Here is a 15,532-nt window from a genome sequence, read left to right on the forward strand (position 1 = left end):
GTCAAAATAAATTAGAAAATCAATTATGTACATAAAACTAAGCACAATATTAGATCTGGTGTTATATTCTTTAAAACTGAGGGCCAACCTTTCACTATTATGAAAATGCAGAGTGTACTCGCTTATGTTAATGGTAATTATGTAGATGTGAAAAAATGAATTTTTAAGGAGGCAGATGGCTAAACAAGACCGGAATTAAAAATATCCAAGCTTACTTCGTCATAACCTCCATTGAAACTGTGCAAAGTATTCCGATGCTGAGCAGAAAGTTTATGTACAGGTTTATCAGAATAACTGTTCCTAATTTTCTAATGTCATCTATGACATTAACATAAAAATTTATTTTCAGTAATACAGTATCTGCAAATGCGTCTTTTTCTATACAAAAACCAGTACTCATCATTTTTGTTTAAGCTGTTATTTTTACCATGGAAACAACAAACTACCAATGTTAGTTTTTTTATTATAAGTCACAGAGTATCTTCAGTTACTTTGATTTGGGTGTTAAAGTACATAACATTGTTTGTTTTCATGAAAGGTAGGCTTCTTAATTACAGAAATGACACTGAACGTTGAATTTTCTGCATTTAGATTTCTGATTTCCACTCAAATTTTCAATCAGAATTAGAATATGTTGTGGTAGCTACAAATTTAAATAATATTTATAAATATATTTGCAGTTTTCATTATAATGAAATATTATTATTTCTTGGAGAGAAAACTGTTTGTAGCACACTTGTGTGAAGTTCCAGTGGTAAGATCATACTCTAAATTTCATACTTATTTTTCAGTGACTTCCTTCCAACACATTTATTATAAAATACAGTTTCTTTCTTCCCTGTATTAGCTCAAAACAACACATTTCTGGACATTGCATTATTAAGAGAAATATTTAATTTTGTGCCGGAAAACTGACAGATTATTATCATCCATCTTATAGAATGTTCTATTACAATCAAAATCATTTGGAATGTAGTAGAACAAAGGATATATATAAACCTTGTCTTCTGTTTCACACTGCAGCTTTGAAAGAACAAACATGTCAATCGGATGAACCAAGAATGAGTGTACAAAGATAAAACAATGGAAAATTCTGGGTAGAATAAAGAATATTATGAAAAGGATAGTTGCTGCTCACTATATAGTTGAGATGGAGGGTCGCAGGTAGACACAACAAAAGGATTGTCAGACAAAGCTTTCGGCCAAACGGGCCTTCATCAGCGCGCGCACGCGCGCGCGCGCACACACACACACACACACACACACACACACACACACGGCCATAGTCTCTGGCTGGCAAGGCAGAGACTGTGATCATGCGCGCACACATGGATTTGTGTGTGTGTGTGTGTGTGTGTGTGTGTGTGTGTGTGTGTGTTCGGACGAAGGCCTGTTTGGCCGAAAGCTTTGTCTGACATTCTTTCTGTTGTGTCTATATGCAACTCAGCATCTCAACTGTATGGTGAGTCACAGCTATCCTTTTCATAATATCGCGATAGGCACAATAAAAAGATTCACACAATCATTGTTTTCGGCCATTAAGGCCTTTGTCAGCAGTACACACACACACACACACACACACACACACACACACACTCATGCAAGCGCAACTAGCACACACGTCTGAGACTACAGACGCGCTTGCGTGAGTATGTGTGTCTACTGATGACAAAGGTCTTAATGGCCAAAAGCTATGATTGTTAGCAACTTTCCTTCTCTCGTATTGTTACATTCCATCCTGGATTTTCCATTGTTTGACTTTTCATAACATTGGTGTACAAAGGTTACATATACGAGTTCTGTTCAAAAAATTCCGGAACATTCGTAATTTTGCACCAATGGTGTTTTGGAGGGAAATGCGGTTGTCATACCTGCACATACCTGTGGGTAATGTGTAACTGTCGGAAGTTTCATTGTTGCTTGTTGTTAGTTATTGTTCAGTGCTGTATTGAGCAGAATGTTGTCACACAGTTTGCAAATTTCGATATGGCAGAGCAACACATCTGCATTAAATTTTGTGTGAAACTCAAAAAAACCTTCAGACACACATCAGATGATGCAGGAAACCTGTGATGATGAGGCTCAAGCTGTGCTCGGTGTAACAAATGGTTCATGCTGTTTAAAAACGGCCGGACAGAAGTTAAAGACGACTTTTGTACAGGACTGTCTTCAATGTATACAGACGATGCTCATGTCGAGAACGTCAATGGAATTGTGCGTGCCAGTCGAAGCCTGAATGTTTGAGATAATGCAGAAGAATGTAACGTTTCAGTTGGATCAGATCATGAAGTTCTGACACAGCATCTTGGAATGCATTCGGTAGCTGCCAAGTTTGCCCCACAGCTCATGAGTCAAGACCAGAAAGACCCCAACTTGCAGTCTCTGAAGAACTTTTGGATCACACAGATGAGAATGAGATGTTCCTTAAGAGAAACCTAACTGGTGATGAGATGTAGGTCTGCATTTATGATTTTGAAACCAAGGATCAGTCTTCACAATGAATTGGGAAAGGTTCTCCAAGACCAAAAACAACTCATCAGGTCAGGACAAATGTCAAAGCCATGCTGACAGTTTTCTTTGACTTTGAAGGATTAGTTCATCATGAATTCATGCCACAGGGACAAACTTAATCGATGGTACTATACAGGCGTATTGGAATGCCTGCGAGAACATGTAAGAAGGAAACAGCCTGAAATGTGGTGAGCCAATTCGTGGCACTCGCATAATGAAAATGCCCCTGCACTTTCACCCCTGTTGGGTCATGACTAATGCACAAAAAACGAAATCACTGTGCTGCCCCATCCTCCGTATTCTCCAGACCTGGCCGCTGTGGACTTTTAATTTCCGAAGTTGAAAACCTCATTGAAAGGGCAGAGATGGACAATGATAGACTAGATAAAAGAAAATTTGCAGATGGTGCTTTGTGCAATCCAGCAAGAGGCGTACCAAGACTGCTTCCAGAAGTGGAAACATTGTTGGGACCGGTGTATCAATTGTGAAGGAGCGTATTTTGTAGACCTTGCACAATAAGTAAAAGGTAATCATTGAAAAATTTTGTGGACAAAGTTCCAGAATTTTTTGAAAAGACTTTCACTTTGCTTTATACCCACAAGTTGCTCCCCTTTGTCAGGTTGGAGCTCACTGGTATCAAATTCCAATCCCAATTTTCTTGCTGCCTCTCCCTCTCAGCTGTCGGCCTCCCTCCCATCCATTTGGTTTCTCTTATTCACACCAGTAAACACAATATGTCATTCAAGTTGGGCTGCAATGTGTGGTAAATATAAGAGATTGTAGTACAACATGTAATTTAAAAATAATCATATTATTTAACTAAATTTTTCTTCAGAATTTTTTGAGAATTATTGCTCCATGGTAAGACATTTAGAGAGAGACTATGGAGGACTGGGTTCATTCTCTGTCCAGCCATCCAGATGTATGGTTTCTGTAATATCACTAAATTACTTAGGGCAACTGTCTTTAAGGCATCACTATTGCCTTCAACGTCTTTCTGCAATCTGACCTTGTGCTCCATATCTAATGACCTCCTTGTTACAATAGAGATGTTTTTTCTTGACTCTAGAAATGGATGTGGTTTAGTATGATAGTTGTTAAAATGTTTTTACAGTCCAAAATTGAGAAAGTAACATTCTCCCTGCCCAATTTTGGAGATGGCTTGATCTCACCCAGCTGTGCAGAATCACTTCTCCTGGATCACCGCCTGCTGTAAAAACAGCCTAACTTGTAAGATTAAAAACTGTATTTATTAACGAAATGTTTAATTATTTACCTCCAGTTATGAACTCTTGTCTCATTTATGTCCTCCACAGCCCATACAAATCATAGGACTTCACCCCTAAATTGACACTTGCTTTGATTAAATTTCATGTGTATTGTTTCCTTTCAACGTGTGAATTAAATTGTTATTAACTATGGTAATGGATTCGGAGACTTCAGATTCAGTTATTTAATGTGAGTTATTAGTGGTAATATGTACAACACAAATTCATCATAGCTGCTGGTGCTCCGAAATGTATGGGTATCACATCCTTTTATGCAATGTCAGTGAAAGATGTCTATAACATCTCTGTTTAGTTGTGTTTGAACTTTTTTACTGCTCTGTATAACAATAATACTATATCTTGAAGTCTTGTTGTTAGATTATTGCTTTATTTTGTTTAATCTTGTACTTTTTAAGGACAACACTGTCTTCCAAAGATTGTAAGTCAGTTTCCACTTATACATCACATAATTGCCAGATGAACATACCTTAATCTTTTGTTGCTTTTTTTCGTTTCCTGTGCTAAGTTATATTTTTAGTCTTTTGTATTTACATGATGGTTTCTTTCTTTTTAAGCAATTGTCCCAGTTTTACTGGAGGCTCTACAGGATCCATCAAATAAGACTGCCACATGCTTACAGACTCTTCTTGACACGCAGTTTGTTCACTTCATTGATGCTCCGTCGTTGGCACTCATTATGCCAGTTGTGCAAAGAGCATTTATGGACAGATCTACGGAGACACGTAAAATGGCTGCTCAGATAATAGGAAATATGTATTCCTTGACAGATCAGAAAGATTTAACACCATATCTCCCAACTATCATCCCAGGACTGAAAACATCATTACTGGATCCTGTACCAGAGGTGCGTAAATTTGTATATACACTTTGTATGTGTTACTGTGATTATACATAAATAAATTTTCGTTGCTCTTTTTTAATGGTACATACATCACAGAGAAATATGAGGATTGGATGAAAAGTAGAAGCAACAATGCTGTAAAATGAAGGACGTGCATGAAATGACATGTATACTGTCTGTATCTGATTGTACGAGGTCAGTTGAAGTAGTAGAGTTAGTGGTGATGGTTGTGTGGGAGGCACTTCCAATGTCTATTGTCTGGAAGTGCAAGAGGCCAGTTCAAGTGCCCAAACAGTTTTAGGAAAACTGAGCAATGTGCGTAGATCAAGATTGAAGTGGCACATGGTCAATTTGCACAACAATGGTTTCAGTGACTGCATGAGGCTTTTGGTGATGCAGGATTGCCATATTGTATGGTGGCAGAATGGGTGAGAATGTTTCAGGACGGCAGGAATGTAATTTAACATTGGCCTCGTTCTGTACGCCCCCCCCCCCCCCCCCCCCAAACGTCGTGACAGTTGAGCTCGTTGAATCCCTGCTGCACCTGAGTTAAGCACAGAGGTAGTCATGTGCCACAAAGTGCTCCATATTTTGCACAATGTTCATGGGTTCCACAAAAGTGCAGTGCATTTGGTACCACATGCAATGACCAAGGTACAGCAGTGACGTCGTTACACACTTAAACTCAGATTGTTGTTGTTCGAAGTGACTATAACATTCAAATCATATTTACAGTCAATAGTCTCACAAAATATCTCTTATTTTTATGTAATTAAAGCTTAAAAATCATTAAATATCAAGTTTTAGTCACATGATCGAAAACACTCTGTTATTGGCTGAAGCTCTGGTGATGTCACAGACTAGGAGTAAGACGAAGCTACACGTGTGTTGCAGGAATGTTAGCCAAAGTTATTAGGTTTTTCCGTACTTTTTCTTCAAATAGTTTAGCTATTTAGTGATGGAAACACGTTTACAGCAAGGAAATTTGTGAACACTGATAGTGGAAACCTTGTGAAAATGGAAAGTTTTATGCTCTACTCATTTAGGGTGGCGATATGTGCAAGGACAGATATACTTTTCCCTGCTCTCTGCAACATCATTAGTCTTGCTCAAAACTAACTAAGTAATTGTGGAACTTTTGCAAATGGGTCCATATGTGATATCTAGATTGATGACTATCAGTCATGAAATAAGACACAAAGCATGATAAAGTTATCCTTAAATCTTAATTTTGATTCCCACTACAAGATACTCACAAGATACAGCACCAAAAGCGCTCGCACTGTGGCGCAATGGGTAGCACTTGTAATTACGGATAAGGGTAACACTGGTTCAAATTGTGCAAGGGTCATAAATTTTTGAAAGTTTTACACAAAATATGAAAACAGCATTAGCAAGAACTCATTGTAGCAGTTGTTTCAGTGGTATGTTGTATTGTATACAGCTCCACATCAATCGTAGTCTGAGAAGTGGGCAGCTGAAGATAAATGCACCTACTTTGCTTACAAACAACTACCGTTTTTGGAATGCATTGCTAGTAATGAAGATATCACCGGATATAAAGCACTGCTCTTCCAACTGAGCTACCAATGATGTGCAATGAAGTGGATGCAGCAATAATTTTTAGGAAGAGTTTAATTTCGTTGTCTGGTGCTGTCCTCCTTTGTAACAGTGGGAAAGCGTATCTCAGACATAAATTAATGGTAAACTTCAGAAGGCAAGACATTTTTAATGAAGTAAGGGAACTTGGCCATTGACGTGGTGGCATTTTACCTGTACAACGCGACCAATTTTTTGCACCTTCTCATTCTCTGAAACACTCAAAAACAATTTTTCAAGGGTTTTTATGGATGTATTTGTACAGTGTGGTACTACACACCATTTGTAATAAATTTTCTGAAACAAGACATCACCGTGAATTAACTTTATGACAGTGGGTTCAGCGAGCTTGGCCAGTGACATCACAGGCATCACATGACTCGAATGGAATGTTTTAGCAGGCATTCAAATTATTTGAATTTCATTTCCTTTTATGTAAAAGAATACTGAAATTCAAGAAGGAAAAAAGCATGTTACAAGAATAAAGTTACCATTTAAGACTACTTCCATAAAACAATCAAATACACTATTGCTCAACTGCTACCACAGAGAGGGTGATGACTTTCTTGGAAGGATCATCACTAAGGATGAAACCTGGGATCGCTCATATAAATAACAATTAAAGCAACAATCCAGTGAATGGAAATGCCCTGTTTCTCCTCGCCCACAGAAGCAGCCGTGAAACAGCTGGTACAAAAGTAATTGTTATTGTGGCTTATGATATTCTTGGGTTAATCCTGCATCACGTTGTACTGCTGGGACAGGTGTTCATTTCAGCCTACCAATGCACTTTCTTGTGACACCACCTTCGTCCTGCACTGAGAAAGTAAGCAATGGCACCTTCCGGTGCTGCATCCCAAGTTCCTTCTTGACAACGCTACTTCTTGACAATGCTAGATACCATATGGCAAATCTTCGCCCTGTGTGGGAGCTCCTGTGTAGGTGAGGGTGGGAGACACTGTAATATCCACCGTATTCACCCAATATGAGTTCATGTGATTATGACCTGTTTTCCAAAATGAAGGAACCGCTTTATCACTCATACTATGACTTAAGAGAAGATATCTTCGCCATAGGGTGGTCCTTGCAAGACATAGACAGAGCTGGAAGTGCTGAATGGTGTACAATGCCTTCCAGCTGTGTGGAGGAAGGTAATTGAGATGTGGGGCTATTAAATTGAGGACATGTAACATGGTGAATGTCTGTCAATAAAGCCTGATGTGAATTAAAACAGTGCTGCCACTACTTTCTATCCAGCCCATGTATGTTAGAGCAAACACCATGTGATCAGGAGGAAATCATCCAGGGAAGTACTAATGTTCGAAACATATGACAGAACCTAGATATTCTGTATATACTGTAATTCATATATTCAGTCGTGTTTCTTAACTCTTCATCTTTAATTTCAATGGAGAGTAAAAGTTTTTTCACTGTGGAAACTCCACTGTAACTGTGAATTACCAAATTAATGTTATTACATCTGTACTGTAATATCAAACTAACAAGCATAAGCTTGAGGCTAGCTTTGTGTTATAATGTGTATGTGGTAGTGCATGAACATTACCGGAAGATTAGAACTCTAAATACAACAAGCCCCATTATAAGGAAGACTACAGGGATCAATTTGGGTCAAGTGGGTAGTATGAGGAAGAAGGGAAGCATTGATGAGGAGAAAGAGAGTGAGGGATCAGAGCTAATATATTTCAAAGCAATGTACCACCTTCAGTTCATAGATGATATAAGGGATAGAATGAGAAGTACAAGTGGATTGAAAAAGGATGAGAAAATGCAAAGTGGAGAGAATAGTGGAATTCAGGAATGGAAAGAAAGAAAGGAGAGAGAGAGAGAGAGAGAGAGAGAGAGAGAGAGAGAGAGAGAGAGAGGGGGGGGGGGGGGGGGGGACAGAAAATAGAGACAAAGCAAAATAAGTGACTGAATAATTATGCTACTAGCCACCAGGAAGTAAAGGGATAGTGGGGAGGTGTTAAGTCAATGGAGATGGTTGGATGAGAGAAAATAAGTTCTAGTCTGCATAGAGTGGGACAAGTTGGGCTTGGTATGATGATTCTAGTCTGTCTTTTATAGCAGCAACTCGGGTTTCTTGGATCATGTTGTGGATATTCTTAGCAGTTGCATACTGGATGTCACACCAACATGGACAATTTATATCCATTCATATAATTGTCTATTACGGCAGTGGTCATTCCTATATACAGAGTGGATGTAAAAACACTAACAATGCTGACTTTGTGGAATGGCAAACTGGAAATTTTTGAAGAGAGAAACGCATAGTTGTGTGGGGCCTTGGAAGTATGAGTTCGGATCTTCAAAGCTTCTTTGAATTTTGTTTGCAGTCTTAATTAGTTATGGAACTCATTAGCAGTATAAGATGAACACCTAGACTACACTTGCAGAGTACTTTGTGTGTTCATTAGGACAGTAAACTCAATCAGTTTTACAGAGTGGAACCTATGTCCAGAAATTCATAGTAAGGATGCTGTGAAGCATCCAAGTTAGAGAACATATCAGCACTTAACATATTGTCAGGAAACCCAATTAGAATGTATACTTTACAAAGCAGTTCAAAATCTTGGCCTCAAACTTGATTGCAGAGTGGACTTTGGCAGTTTATAGACCAAATTTGGGAATTATAGCTGGAGTATGCGATACTATAAAATACTGTACCACAAGTTGTACTTGTGTGTAGTCCTCTACTAGTTTGCCTGGAATTTATGCAGATGGCAGGGATGTTCATATATCACTCCCCATATGGTAGCATGAGATGTGCTCAACACAAGCACCAATTGGTGAGTCTTGTTGGACAGTTCCTGTTCAAAGAAACATTTGAATCAAGTGTGAACCAGTGATATATGAGGGCTATTCAGAAAGTAGGGAACGTAACACATTGAGGCACTTATCATAGCGGTGAACAACCTTTGAAAGACCTTCATCGTAAAATTCTGCCGCCTGAGGCTTCAGCCAGTGACTCTCGTCGGCCTGGAGTTCCACGTTGTCATCAAAGCCCCGTGTTGTAAGCCGATTCTTCATCTTCGGAAACAAGTGGAAGTCGCTTGGTACAAGATCGTGGCTGTAGGGCAGATGAGGAAAAATTTCCCATTTGAATGAATTATGAAGTTCTTTTGTGCAGTTTGCCATATGAGGTCAGGCGTTGTCACGCAAAAACAAAATTTTGGACGTCAGCTTTGTTTTGAACTGCTCTTCTGGAGTACCTTGGGTGCCCCCACTCCATGGACAGTAATTTTGTCTCACAATTGACATGCTTCACCCAAGTCTTGTCACTGGTTATGATTCGATCCCATAATGAATCGCCATGTTTGTGGCAGGCCTCCAGAAATGTCAATGTTGCCCCCATTTGCTGTTCTTTGTGGTGATCTGTAAGAATTTTGGGACCCATAGTGCACAAAATTTGTGGTAGGCTACCTTTTGAGTGGCAATTTCAAACAACAAAGTCCGTGAAACTTATGGAAAAGAAAGAGCAAGGTCCGTTGTTGTGAAGCGATGGTTTTCACTAATTGTTTCATCAACTTTAGCGACAAGATCGACAGTCACAATGCTTGGGCGTCCAGTCTTCTCTTCATCATGAACATTGGTTCAGCCATTTTTAAACTGAATGCACCATTCCAGATGGAACATTCACTCATAACGTTGTTTCCATACACTTCACACAGTTTACGATAAATTTCTATAAGTATTTAGGTTTTTTGCCAACAAAAATCATATCATAGACCGCACCTGACAATTGGCGGGATTTTCAATTACAGCGCACATTTCGAATTCGAATATCAAAAGAACCAGATGCACAGAGACGTTCCTGCTATCACGGATGAATGCCGGCTGAGCTGCCGAGCACGCACATACCAAAAATATACGCGGTCAGTGCGCACCTAGCAGCGTCAGACGGAAAGTTCCCTACTTTCTGAATAGCCCTCGTATGTTTTTGTCATCTAATAGCAAATATAACTACAGAATAATTCATGCAGTATTCAAAAAAGGTGGAATTTTCCACTTTTGCTGTATTACTTTTTATTTGTGCAGAACTAGTTTCAGCCTTCTAGGCCATTCTCAAGTGATTTTGTGGTTCCGTAGAAAATTGAGTATGTTATCTCCATGAATAGAAATGCTCTGCAACACGACAGTCATGACCTCAGTGCCTGTTACGCCACATGTGCCATCTCGATTTTTCTCTCAGGCACCAGTTTCCCAGAACGCCGCAGATGGTAACTGCCGTTACAACTTGTTCTCGGTTCTCACCATCCACCTGCTCATCATTTACATTGATTATTTTCTTTAATATTCTCAGCATCAGCAAGTATTTCTTTCTTCATTCCCTTTTAGTTTCCTATACCTGTAGTTTCCTTTAACCTCTACCGCATATAATGCACTTAGCTTTCCACTTGTACTAACTCTTGCACGATGTTTTGCCAGTAATCTCGGTCTTGCTTATTACCCTATCTTCCACCTTTAAGTTCTGAGATTTTCAAATCTCATCCAGTGCAGTACCCAACAATCAGCCTTACCTTATCCTGTCTGGCAAGCCACCCCTGTCCTGGGGTTCTGGGCACCTTTTCCAAACATTTCCCATTTCCTAAACCTAACCAGTCCTTTCCTTTCATCCCTCTTCATTCCCCTTCAGCCCTCCTGCCAGAAGGAGGTGCCACTGGCTCCAAAAGCTTACACACTTCTTTAACCTTTATATTTGTTTTTTCTTGCTGCTACGTGGTGAGTAGAGTATTATTATTATTTCTTTCTTTTCTCAGACGTTATGTCTGGTCAAAAATGGAAAGTGACGCGGACCTTGATCAAGCGTCACTTCCTTTTAACTGTTATATTTCATTTAGGAACTTTCGGGTAATTGAACATGTATCAATAATTACGGATTTCTGTAGTTGTATATATAAGTTTGGATGTAGCTGTATTGCATTGATGTGCTGGTGGGTATTGTGTGGTATGACTCCTGTAGTTGATAGTATAATTGGTATAATGTCAACTTTATCCTGATGCGACATGTCCTTGACTTCCTCAGCCAGTTGGATGTATTTTTCAATTTTTTCTCCTGTTTTCTTTTGTATATTTGTTGTATTGGGTATGGATATTTCGATTAGTTGTGTTAATTTCTTCTTTTTATTGGTGAGTATGATGTCAGGTTTGTTATGTGGTGTTGTTTTATCTGTTATAATGGTTTTGTTCCAGTATAATTTGTATTCATCATTCTCCAGTACATTTTGTGGTGCATACTTGTATGTGGGAACGTGTTGTTTTATAAGTTTATGTTGTAAGGCAAGCTGTTGATGTATTATTTTTGCTACATTGTCATGTCTTCTGGGGTATTCTGTATTTGCTAGTATTGTACATCCACTTGTGATGTGATCTACTGTTTCTATTTGTTGTTTGCAAAGTCTGCATTTATCTGTTGTGGTATTGGGATCTTTAATAATATGCTTGCTGTAATATCTGGTGTTTATTGTTTGATCCTGTATTGCAATCATGATTCCTTCCGTCTCACTGTATATATTGCCTTTTCTTAGCCATGTGTTGGATGCATCTTGATCGATGTGTGGCTGTGTTAGATGATACGGGTGTTTGCCATGTAGTGTTTTCTTTTTCCAATTTACTTTCTTTGTATCTGTTGATGTTATGTTATCTAAAGGGTTGTAGAAGTGGTTATGAAATTGCAGTGGTGTAGCCGATGTATTTATATGAGTGTTTGCTTTGTGTATTTTGCTAGTTTCTGCTCGTTCTAGAAAGAATTTTCTTAAATTGTCTACCTGTCCATAATGTAGGTTTTTTATGTCAATAAATCCCCTTCCTCCTTCCTTTCTGCTTAATGTGAATCTTTCAGTTGCTGAATGTATGTGATGTATTCTATATTTGTGGCATTGTGATTGTGTAAGTGTATTGAGTGCTTCTAGGTCTGTGTTATTCCATTTCACTACTCCAAATGAGTAGGTCAATATTGGTATAGCATAAGTATTTATAGCTTTTGTCTTGTTTCTTGCTGTCAATTCTGTTTTCAGTATTTTTGTTAGTCTTTGTCTATATTTTTCTTTTAGTTCTTCTTTAATATTTGTATTATCTATTCCTATTTTTTGTCTGTATCCTAGATATTTATAGGCATCTGTTTTTTCCATCGCTTCTATGCAGTCGCTGTGGTTATCCAATATGTAATCTTCCTGTTTAGTGTGTTTTCCCTTGACTATGCTATTTTTCTTACATTTGTCTGTTCCAAAAGCCATATTTATATCATTGCTGAATACTTCTGTTATCTTTAGTAATTGGTTGAGTTGTTGATTTGTTGCTGCCCGTAGTTTTAGATCATCCATGTATAGCAAATGTGTGATTTTGTGTGGGTATGTTCCAGTAATATTGTATCCATAATTTGTATTATTTAGCATGTTGGATAGTGGGTTCAGAGCAAGGCAGAACCAGAAAGGACTTAATGAGTCTCCTTGGTATATTCCACGCTTAATCTGTATTGGCTGTGATGTGATATTATTTGAATTTGTTTGGATATTAAGTGTGGTTTTCCAGTTTTTCATTACTATGTTTAGGAACTGTATCAGTTTAGGATCTACTTTCTATATTTCCAATATTTGTAGTAACCATGAGTGGGGTACACTATCAAAAGCTTTTTGGTAATCAATGTATGCGTAGTGTAGCGACCTTTGTTTAGTTTTAGCTTGATATGTCACCTCTGCATCTATTATCAGTTGCTCTTTACATCCTTGTGCTCCTTTGCAACAGCCTTTTTGTTCTTCATTTATAATTTTGTTCTGTGTTGTATGTGTCATTAATTTCTGTGTAATGACTGAAGTTAATATTTTGTATATTGTTGGTAGGCATGTTATGGGGCGATATTTAGCTGGGTTTGCTGTGTCTGCTTGATCTTTAGGTTTCAGATAAGTTATTCCATGTGTAAGTGTATCAGGGAATGTGTATGGGTTTGCAATGTAACTGTTAAATAATTTATTTATAATAGAGGGAAACATTCCACGTAGGAAAAATATATCTAAAAACAAAGATGATGTGGCTTACCAAATGAAAGTGCTGGCAGGTCGACAGACACACAAACAAACACAAACATACACACAAAATTCAAGCTTTCGCAACAAACTGTTGCCTCATCAGGAAAGAGGGAAGGAGAGGGAAAGACGAAAGGATGTGGGTTTTAAGGGAGAGGGTAAGGAGTCATTCCAATCCCGGGAGCGGAAAGACTTACCTTAGGGGGGAAAAAGGACGGGTATACACACACACACACACACACACACACACACACACACACACACACACACACACACACACACATATCCATCCACACATATACAGACACAAGCAGACGTGTGGATGGATATGTGTGTGTGTGCGAGTGTATACCCGTCCTTTTTTCCCCCTAAGGTAAGTCTTTCCGCTCCCGGGATTGGAATGACTCCTTACCCTCTCCCTTAAAACCCACATCCTTTCGTCTTTCCCTCTCCTTCCCTCTTTCCTGATGAGGCAACAGTTTGTTGCGAAAGCTTGAATTTTGTGTGTATGTTTGTGTTTGTTTGTGTGTCTGTCGACCTGCCAGCACTTTCATTTGGTAAGTCACATCATCTTTGTTTTTAGATATGTTAAATAATTTAGTTAGATATGAATGTGTTGAGGTGAACTTCTTTAGCCAGAAATTTACTATTTTATATTTTCCATGGGCTTTCCAATTGTGAGTAGAATTAATTGCTTGGGTGACTTCGTGTTGCAAAATTATCAGTTCAGGCATTTGTGGTATCATCTTGTATGTGTTTGTTTCTGCTTGTTTCCACCGTGCATGCCTGTATGTTGTACCGGGTTTGACCATATGTTGCTCCAGAAGTGTTCCATGTCTGTTATGTTTGGTGGATTGTCTATTTTAATGTGTGTGTTATCTATTGTCTGGTAAAATTTCTTTTGGTTTGTGTTGAATGTTTGGTTTTGTTTCCTTCTATTTTCACTTTTTTTGTATCTTCTAAGTCGTTTGGCCAATGCTTGTAATTTCTGATTCTTTTCGCCTAATTACTCTATCGCTTCTTGTTGTGAGATTTTACCTAACCTTTTTCGTTTTTTTTCTGACATTTCATTTCTTATAAATTGTGTTAGCTGTCCAATGTCTTTTCTCAGTTTTTCTATTCTGATCTGTAGCCTGTGTTGCCATGCTGGTTTTGTGGGTTTCTTCTGTATGTTGGTTGGTTCTGATCTCTGCCTAGTGTGTATATTTATTCTAGTGAGTGCTCCTATATAAACCAGTAGTTGTAACTCTTCCATAGTTGTGTTTTCATTTATTTTGTTGTGTATGATTGTGTTGATAGTCTTTATTGTTGTTTCGACTTGTGGGTTATTTGGCGGTCTATGCAAGAATGGTCTAATGTCTGTATTTGTGTCTTTGTATTCCATATATGTCAGCTGAAATTTTTCTTATATATCCAACATGTGTGTTACTTCGAGTTCTATTTGTGCTTGTTCTGGTGGCTGTCTTAAGATTTTGTTTTCCTCTGATTGTTTAATTGATGTGTGTTATTCTTTGTTTGTTTGCTCTGGGATGTTTGAGTCCATTACTGTATTTTCTTCTTCTTCTGATTGCACATTATTTTGTTCCAGTATTTGTTGTACTTGTTGTTTGATGTTTTCTAATTCTGACTGGGGTATCCTGTTATTTTTCATTATTACACGGATCTGATCAGCTAGTCGTTGTTCTGTTAAAAATTTTAATTCTGGGTATCTGATAATAAATGTTGTGTATACTTGTGATCTGTATCCAGTTGTGTTGGTTCCTAGGTTTGTTGCTTGGTAATAACAGAACATGAGGTGTCGATTAACTTCATCTGACCATCTCATCCTCTGTCTTTGTTTTCCTTCTAGGGTGGTTGCAGGAAGCATATCCTGCAAAACACCTCTATTTGGATTTGAATCATTTTCCAGTTGGCTAGCAGTGTTGTTACCATTGTGGGCGGGCATGGGGTTCAAACGTCATCCCCGACCATGACAGCGCTTGTCCAAGGCTTCTTTAGTTCTGTCCTGAACCGACTAATCACACTAAAAGGGGGGTTAGCCCTATTAGTGGTTTGTTCTTTTCGTCGCCTTTTACGACTGGCAGAACATACCGGAGGCCTATTCTTTTCCTGGGCCTCCACGGGCTTTATTGTTATTATAATCATTATTATTATTATTATTATTATTATTATTATTATTATTATTAGTAATTATTTATCTAACAAATTAGGTGATAATAATATGCCATAGTAGTTACTGAAAGTTTCATGCA

General features: G+C 38.3%; 1 protein-coding gene across 1 annotated transcript in view; it reads left to right on the plus strand.

Annotated features, from left to right (window-relative positions):
• LOC124717053 (eIF-2-alpha kinase activator GCN1) overlaps positions 1 to 15,532 on the plus strand; it is a 265,579-nt gene that overhangs the window by 191,455 nt on the left and 58,592 nt on the right. The window contains exon 25 of the mRNA XM_047243734.1: positions 4,355 to 4,644. Within this exon, the coding sequence (XP_047099690.1) occupies positions 4,355 to 4,644 (290 nt within the window). The remainder of the gene's footprint in view (positions 1 to 4,354; positions 4,645 to 15,532) is intronic.

Source organism: Schistocerca piceifrons, chromosome 1 (assembly GCF_021461385.2).
Source record: "Schistocerca piceifrons isolate TAMUIC-IGC-003096 chromosome 1, iqSchPice1.1, whole genome shotgun sequence".
Classification (NCBI taxonomy): Eukaryota; Metazoa; Arthropoda; class Insecta; order Orthoptera; family Acrididae; genus Schistocerca; species Schistocerca piceifrons.